Here is a 9135-nt window from a genome sequence, read left to right as displayed (position 1 = left end):
CTTCTCCACTGTTGGTGGGAGTGTAGACTGGTGCAACTATTATGGAAATCAGTGTAGAGAGTCTCCAAAAAACTAGAATCAGGGGTCCCCTTCAACCCAGCTATTCTCTTCTGGGTATTTTCCCAGAAGAACTACAAACATCATAGCATAGTGATATATATGTGCACCTGTGTTTATATCAGTGCAATTTGTTATAGCTAAATCTTGGAAACAACCTAAATCCATCAACTGAGAAATGAATAAAAAAGATGTGATATTTTTGCACAATGGAGTATTACTCAGCTATAAAAAGAAGATAAATTTGAGGCTTTTATAGGTAAATGGATGCAACTGGAGACTATACTCTTAAGTGACATAAATTAGACCCATATGTGTAAACATCATATTATCTCCTTAATGTAAGAACCTGTAAGAGTAAATAAAATTGGAAAGGTACAATAGGTACTTGAAGGGGAAAGAAACTCTTCAAAGAAAAGGAACAACTGGGATGAAGGAAAAGAGAAAAGAAAGAAGGAAGGGGAAAAATATATATGACTGTTAGGTATCCGGATATGTTGCTTCTCTAGCCAGCAAGGAAACTAATAGTCTGTATAACAGGATCATTAACATCCACATCACCAAGCAACACAGTTCTAAGAAATAGAAGAGATAACACATGTGAACTGCTGGTATTGTCTAGGTACTCACCAGATGTCACATTCCCACAAATCCACATTGACGCCTTGATCCTACTCATCATCCTATTTCATCACTCGATCATCCACTAGCTCCACTGACCTTGTCATTGCTCTGGACTGTTAAAAGTTACTAAAGGGAGAAAAGCCAAAATAAAGCCATGGCAGACAAGGGCCTAGCTAGGGCCTCCACGGTGGCCTCTTCCTCTTGCTCTTCCTGTTCCTTCTCCTTCTACTGTTTTTCCACTCTTGCCAGCCCCCTCTTCTCCTTCTTATTCATCTTTTATGAACATGGTTTTGTTACTAACCAAAAGTCCTAATACCCACCCTTAATGCTTCCTCTCATCAATCCTCTAGAGAGGTGCAATTCTCTTCTATAAGCTCAGCAAAGCAGAGCCTTGTTGGTGATTCACAGCCACACCTTTGTCCCTGCATCTTCCAGTAAAGATTATGCTAGGATAGGACAAGGGTAGCACTTTCCAGAAAAAGTACTCTCTCCTTCCCTAGTGGAAGAATTATTTGGTTATGAAGTACTATTAAAAACTTTCCCTTTGAAGAAAGGTCCCCTCCCACCAAAGTTTCAGGGATGAAAAGAGTATCTTAAAGAACTGAGATGTTCCATTTGATTTTCTATGCCCCAGAGAAATAATAGCTGGTATAGCATATGGCTTCAGAACATATGTATGAAGACAAGGAGTTAGGCAGATAATTGAGTTACCCACAGACATTCAATTTATGATACCCCGCAGCATCTGTGAGTCCCAGATGCATCCTCCTGGCTCTGTGGCTCTCCTGGCACCTTTAGAAACACTGGAGAATTGCTTACAGGCTTTTCTGTATACTAAGATGAAACAGGACTGGTTTTCCTTTTCAGCTAGGCTACTTGTCAGAAAACACTCAGTTCTCTACTTAGCTGTTCCAGAGTAAATAAGTTTCTCCTTGTGCATCTCAGTTTCTAGGTTCACACGTGTGGCAGTCCTTCATTGGAGCACAGCTGACAGTACCTTACAATTGTATATAGGTTAGGTTTTCCCATGCTCTCTCTGAGAAGAGAGGCCTGCAATTTTGCCAAGGCATCTATTGTCATTCCATACTTGGGAAAATGCTATTGTTTATTTTCTGGCAGGGATCAGAGTGCTTAGAGAATTAGAAATTGCACTGATAAGTGGTTGTAATTATAGGATGATCAATTTGAGAACCATTAGAATTAACTTGAGAAATATATATGTATTTATTTCTATATGTCCTGATTTCCAGGTGGCAATCAATGTGTGGGGAGCTGAAAGTCCAGTTACCTTTATCTTCTTCATAGTTTGGTCTCCAATGCTATAAGTTGAGAATGACTGTGACTTTAGATCCTCTCAGAAAGCAGAGCTGCACGGATCACTCCAATCAGTGTCTGTTTGCCTTATTTAAACCTTGACAATGTGGCTTACTTTAAGCTGCTCTCCCTTTAATTCTTTCTATATTACTTGCAGATTCATGAAGGTGGCGGGAAGCACAGTGGATGCAGTTACCTGGCAACAGTAGGTATTCGTCATTTTTGTTCCTACTTATTTTCAGTTGCTATAAAATTAATGATACTTAGTTGTGACCATGTTCATGGTTGACATTTCATAAGGTATCCTTTATTTGTTGAAAAGAATTGAGGATTGAAAGTTGTTCTTAGCACATGCTAACTCATAGTACTATAATTTTGTTTTTAAAACACAAAGCAAGACATAGCAAAAAACTGATACATTTTGGAAAGCTGAACTGTGCAGTATACTTTCAATCTGTCATGAATGAAAAATAATGGTAATGTAAGTGTCACCATTTCTCCATTGCCTTTTCTTTTGAGAATAAACATCTTTAAGAGAGAAAATGGTTTTAATTGTTCAATGTATCATGTGAAAATAGAAACACTTTACTGCATTATAAGTGTGATGTTAATTAGTGCCAAGCAATTCATAATATGAACCACATTTTTTAAAAAGAAGAAAAAGATCAAGAGAATGAAGCACTCTGAGGAAAGATGACAAACCCTTGCACTCCAGGCAGAAGCTTCCCGCTGCAAAGATCCCTTACTCTCAGGGGTAGCTTGACCTGTAAGAATAATTATCTGATATACAGATATTCCTTACATAACTAAGGACTTTGTACCAGGACATCTAGCACTGTCCCATGATGTGTCACTTATTTTATACTTAAAATTTGATTTTCTCCAAGAAATCTCTCCTACAACATCTCAGGCACCTCCCATTTAATCTGGTCATCATGACATTTTTGTGCTCTCATTCTAGCCTATGGCCAGGTACGGATCACTTTCTCAATTACTCTCACCCTTCCCACCTGGTTCATGTATTCTTCTTTTCTGTTCTGTGTTTTTAATGTGTCACTCTATCCATTGCAGATTGTGGACAGGTGTGAAAGAAAGAGAAGTGAATGGGATCTTTATAAACTACATCAAAAGAATTTTGGGGTTATGGATAGTCAATAACCTCAATCTCAATGGGGAATGTTTAGTTTATTGGGTGACTTGTTTGTTTTTCATTTGGGTTTATTTTGTTTTTGGTTTTGGTTTTTTGTTTGTTTGTTTGTTGTTGTTGTTTTCTGTCTTTTCTTTTTTGAGACAGGGTCTCACTATGTAGCTCTGGTGGGCCTTAAACTCATGGTGATCCTCCTGGTTCAGCCTCCCAAGTTCTGGGATTACAGGAATGTGCCACCATACACAGCTATTTTAGTTTATATTTATATACTTGGTTTAAATAATTTTCAAGTATTTTCAAATCTTCTTTTCTTTGTTCAATTTGTTTTAGCAAATTGTGGATCGAGTCTGAGGATCTTATTATTCCCTTGCTTAAAACCTCCTGGTATCTTCTCCCTTTTGCACTTAGAATAAAACCAAACTCTTTACCCTGGTATTTAGTTTTTGACCTCTGTTGCTTTCTGATCTCCTTAGTTCTCCTCTTCCTAATGGTGAATCCCTACCTGTGGTGACTTCTCAGTTGTTTGAAAGCTCACATAGCTGTGAGGCTCACAAGCTTTGCATGTGCTGCTGTCTGTCACAAGGCAATGATTGGAATTTGACTCTCATAAAGTTGTAAGGGTTTGAAACATACCTTATGCTTTCCAGTGAAACCTGAAGAAATTGTACTTCAGAAATCCCAGGGCTAAAGCTTTGCCCTACCACTAAAGGTATTACCAAAATAGACTTTTCCAACTTGTGAGCTCATGCCTTCCCAAACACAAGATAATCAGTCATTCCTTCAGCTTCCTGCTAGATCCAGAAAATACTCTTACATATCCACACTTTCTAGTACATAATTTTATTTTAAAAATTAATAGAAATGTGCAAAGAAATGGGAATATTTGACCCATGGCAAGAGAATAATAAATAGAAACCCTTAGATGTGTATGATTAAAATTAGCTGCTAAAGATTTTAAAGAAACTATTGTAAATACTTAGAAGATTTAACGGGAACATGTCCATATTGAGGTATTACATAGGAAGTATCTACAATGAAATAGAAACTATAAAATATCCTCTAGTGACCACTATTGCACTCTTTACTTTTATGACATAAACATTTTTAGTTTCCACATAAGAGTGAGAATATACAGTGTCTGCCTTTCTGTGACTGATCTATGTCCCATAACCTTTTGTCCTTCAGGCTTATCCATGCTGCCACACTGGCAGGATTTTATTCTTTATTATGGCTGAATATTATATCTGTGCAAAAATATAGACAAAATACCACAAAGGGTGGGACAGGGAGAAGACAGTAAGTGGAATTATACTGCTGCCAAGTCCCTTTATAAGAAGTACTAAAATATTTAAGAAAATTGCAATAAGAGTGAAATTGTATTCCCAGAGGAATCATTTAGAAATACTGGCAAAAACTAGCTTTAACAACCAGATTTTAATGAGAATACTAAGAAAAAAATGAATTAACCTTTTACAAAGCAGGAAGGACTGCTTCTCAGCCTTTGGCTAAAATCAGGTATAAAAAGAAAGAGATGAAGAACAGGAAGATAAAAATAAATGAAGAAAATAAATATGTGCAGAAAATGGAAATTGAATAGCAAAATAGTAGCTCTAACCACAACCAGATTAATTATATTAAGTGTAAAGTTCTAAGCAATATAGTCAAAAGGCAAAGATGATGAGATTGGATGCAATGGAAGACCCAACTATATTCTGTCTATAGTAGACACAGGGGCCAGGCATATAGCTCAGCAGCATAAGCACCTGCCTGGCAAGTGAAAGGTCCCAAGTGTGATCTCTGGTACTGCAAAAAACAAAACAGAACAGAACAACAAAAAAACCCCACAACTTTAAAATATGTATATATATATATAGTAGACACAAAGACACAGATAAATTAATATAAAAAAGGCAATGACATATCATATAAGCATAAGCATCGATTGAAACTATATTAATAGTTGACATACTAGAAATCAAAAAAGGGAGTGTTTCCAATAAAAAAGAGCCCATGTATAGGGATAGAAGGTTTGGTTTATCAGGAACACATAATAATCATAAGTAGAATGTGGCTGTGGTAGGCAGAATCATGCTCCCTCCCCCAAGATGTCTGCATCCTAATATGCAGGGCTTATAAATATGTTAGGCTCAATTGAAAAAGGGGAATTAAGTTTACAGATAGAATCAAGACTGCTAATCTATTGATCAAAAGGAGAGAGTTTATACTGAATTACTTGGATGGACCCAAGTAACCATGAGTGCAAAAGGGAAAGAAAGGGGGAGGTAAGGGGACATTTAACCACAGACGAGGAAGGTACAGTGATCCAGTGGAATGTTGACTTGACCTCCCATTGCTGCTTTTGTTTTTTGTTTGTTTGTTTGTTTGTTTTTACAATTTATTTATTTATTCCATAATTTTATTGAGAAACAAATAGCAATGAGACAGTTTTAAACCAAATTGGTAGTACAGTTTCAATAATTAACACATTGCATACATTCCTCCTAGTGGTTAATTGCTGTACAAGATGTGGACTTGATATCCTATTTACAAACACTATTAGAACAAATCCCTCTATTCATTAAGAGAATGTAACTATATATCTATCCTAACCACTTTGAATACACAGATACAAAATGGTTTTTTCTGTGTCTCCCTTTTTTTGTTTAGTTCCATCATTTAAATATTATAGGTGTGTAAACTCAGCAAAATATTCTAAAAGAATCCAGTAGTCTATAATAGTACTGGGTCTTCCACTTCACTGGCAATGTCAGAAACTGTTGACCTGAGTCCCCTACAGCTCAACATAACAGCATGGCTTTACTTCTTATACTTCGTTTTTGTACTTTTCTGCTGGATGGTTAAGACCAAGGTAAAGTAGGACCTGTGCAACAAGAGTTGTAGCTTTTGGGTCTTTGAAGAGGAAAGAAGCTAAAGAATGTGGGCAGCCTGTAGAATCCAGAAAGGGAAGGCTGGATGTTGCCCCTTAGCATCTCCAACAGGAAAGCAGCTCTCTCCATACCTTGATTTTAGCTCAGTGAGACCTTCCTTGATTTCTACCTACCAAAATATAAGATTATAAATTTGGATTGCTTGAAGACACTGCTTGTGGTAATTTTCATAGAGCAGCAGTAGAAAATTAATACAGTACCTAATAATACAAATTTAAAATATACAAGGAAAGCACTAACAGAACCAAAGGCGAAAAGTGAACAAATGTACTATCATAGCCAGAGATTTTAAAACACCTCTTTCAGAAATTAATAAGATAACTACAATTAAAATAAAAACAAGAAAGATATAGAAGATGGAATAATACTATTTTTGACTTGAAGTACTGACATATGTAGAATATAATTGAATGTATTCTTTTCAATTATATATGGACCATTCACCAAGGTAAACCACAAAAAGTCTAAATAAATCTCAAAGTATTGAGATTATGCTTTAAATGACAAAAAAGAAGTCGATATTTGTAATAAAATATGTACACATTTAGAAGTCAATGCAATTAAAAATAATCTATAGGTTACAGATGAAATATTTAAAAGTAGACAATATTTATTTTATTTGTTGTATTTAGGACAAGGTCTTAAGAGTCTCACTGCATAGATCGGACTCGTAGCGATCCTCCTGTTTACAGCCTCCCGGGTGCTGGGTACAGGTGCATGCCACCACACCTGGTCACAACGGCCTTCTCAGCACACCCCCAGGGGAGGGGCTGGCATGGCAGGCCCAGGGATCAAACTCCTGGCCCCTGCATCTCCCTAAGCAGGCACTTTAATCCTCTGAGCTATTTGGCCGGCCCTTAAAAGTAGAAAATAATTTTAAATGATTACGAAAATATATTGTATTAAGGGATATTTAGCAAAAGCAGAGCCTAAAGAGAAATTTACATTCTAATAAGCTTATATTACAGGAGAAGAAACATTTAAAATCCATGGTTCTAATTTCTAACTAAAGAAGTTAGAAAAAGAGCAAAATAGACCCAAACTAAGTAAAGTCAATGAAACAAAAATAAAAGTAATTAATAAGGCAGAAAACTAAAGTGTTTCTTCTGAGAGATCAACAAATTTGAAAAACTCTCCTGGCTGAAGGGCTGGGGAGAGAAGGAGGTGAATAAGAGAGAGTGAGAATGAAAGTATCAGGAACGAAAGGGAGGCTCATTATAGATCCCACAGATGTTGAAAGTATAATAAAGGACTGCTGTGAACAACTTATGCCTACAAAATTGACAACCGAGGTAGCAAGTTCTTTGAAAAATACGACTTACAGAAACGACATAAGTATAAATCTCATAGCACTCAAAAACGCTCTTCCCTTTCCTCATCTTCTTTCCTGCTGTTCCCATCTGGACCAGTTACCGCTGTGCTTCCTGAACAGCTATCATCCAGGGATCTTCCTTTATCATCATTGCAGGAACTCTTTTTGTCGGTTTTCTTTATTGAATTCATGCCTATCTTTTTGAGATTTACTCCCTCCTTTAAGTAGAGCATTTTTCCAAGAAACTCCTAAGAAGTGAAAGATAAATACGTTGAGATTGTGTTTTAGATTTGATATATATGTTTGATCCACATAAATTTCCCTCCAATTCTGACATTTTATTCTAATTTTCTTTGTCACTATTGAAAACTCCAGGATCTTCAAAATTTTCCAGGCCAGTGAGATGGCTCAGTGGACTAAAGCACCTGCTTAGGCAAGTTTATGCAAGCACAGGGACCGTGGTTCCATCCCGGACACCACATGCCGCACTAGCCCCGCCCTCAGGGCAGCCAGAACCTTCCAGAGTCCGAGATCTGAGGTCACAGGCTCAAGTCACCATGCCCAATCTCAGTCCCTGCCTCAGCACGCTGGAATGGGGGTGGAGCCAGCATGGCACTCCAGGGATCCAACCTCAGCCACGGAGCTCTGCCTAAGCAGGCGCTGTAGTCAGCTGAGCTATCTGAACTGCCCTGCCATAGTATTTCCTGCTTGATAGTTATCTTCTCTCTGTCTCAGTGATCTTTTCTGTGGCTGTTTTGAAAAATTCTGTTTACCAAGTATGTGGTAGACCCTCTCAATCTAAAATTTATATCCTTCATTTTTGAAAATTTTCCCAAAATTTATATCATTATTTTTATTTTTATTTATTTATCTTTTTTTCTGTATTTTAGGGAAGGGTCTACCCTAAAGGTAGAAGGGTGTTTGGGGTCTCACTACTATATCAGACTCATAGTGATTCTCCTGTTTACAGAGAGCTGGGATTACAGGTGCGTGCGACCATGCCCAGTCTCAATTGCTGTCTCAGCACACCCCTGGGGTGGGGCAGGCATGGCAGGTCCAAGCATTGAACCCCCGGCCCCTGCTCCTGCTTGCTGGCGCTTTAACCCACTGAGCTATTTGGCCAGCCCTTTTGAAATTTGAGAAGGATTTTTTTCTTTTGGCTACTTCACGCTGCCTTAAGTGCTGGTCTGGGCAGCTTCTGGAGCTGAGAATCAAACTGCGGTCCTCTACGGCTTATTTCTTTATGATACTAATTCCATTGCTTTTCCACTCTGTGTAGAACTGCTATTGGTGAAATAGTGGAACTTCTTAAATAATACTTTGATTTTTCTGTGATATTTAAACTCATATGTCTGATTTATTTCATATAACATTATAGCATCCAAGTGCATTCCTATTTTCCTACAGAAAACACAAGTTTGTCTTTGTGGCAGAGTTGTGTGAATTCTACAGTCCATTGTATGTGAATACCACATTATTTAATCTGTAAATTTGTAACTGGGCATATAGGCTGCTTCCAAAATTCAGCTATTATGAATTATGCTGCTATAAACAATGGTATGCATGGATCACTTTATCAAGGAGTTTTTTAATGAAGCTGATATTTTTGTTTCATTGCAAGGCATGTGATAGTGATCACAAGTAGAGTTTGATGCTTCTGACTTGATTTGTATTAAGGTACCAGCAATTTTGCCTGTTGTTGTTTTAGACCCATCCACAGGTTTGCAGGAAAA

The 9135-nt window shown here is 37.4% G+C and overlaps 1 protein-coding gene and 1 pseudogene across 1 annotated transcript in view; one reads left to right on the top strand and one right to left on the bottom strand.

Annotated features, from left to right (window-relative positions):
- Hpse2 (heparanase 2 (inactive)) overlaps positions 1-9135 on the top strand; it is a 905948-nt gene that overhangs the window by 658394 nt on the left and 238419 nt on the right. Inside the window, exon 6 of the mRNA XM_023709036.1 lies at positions 2153-2200. Coding sequence (XP_023564804.1) covers positions 2153-2200 — 48 coding nt within the window. The remainder of the gene's footprint in view (positions 1-2152; positions 2201-9135) is intronic.
- Positions 7444-9135, bottom strand: part of LOC105741286 — a 39934-nt pseudogene continuing 38242 nt past the window's right edge.

This window comes from Octodon degus, unplaced genomic scaffold (assembly GCF_000260255.1).
Source record: "Octodon degus isolate 3935 unplaced genomic scaffold, OctDeg1.0 scaffold00010, whole genome shotgun sequence".
In the NCBI taxonomy this organism is placed as follows: Eukaryota; Metazoa; Chordata; class Mammalia; order Rodentia; family Octodontidae; genus Octodon; species Octodon degus.
The sequence above is the reverse complement of the archived record's forward strand: the minus strand, read 5'-3'. Positions and strand labels throughout refer to the sequence as shown.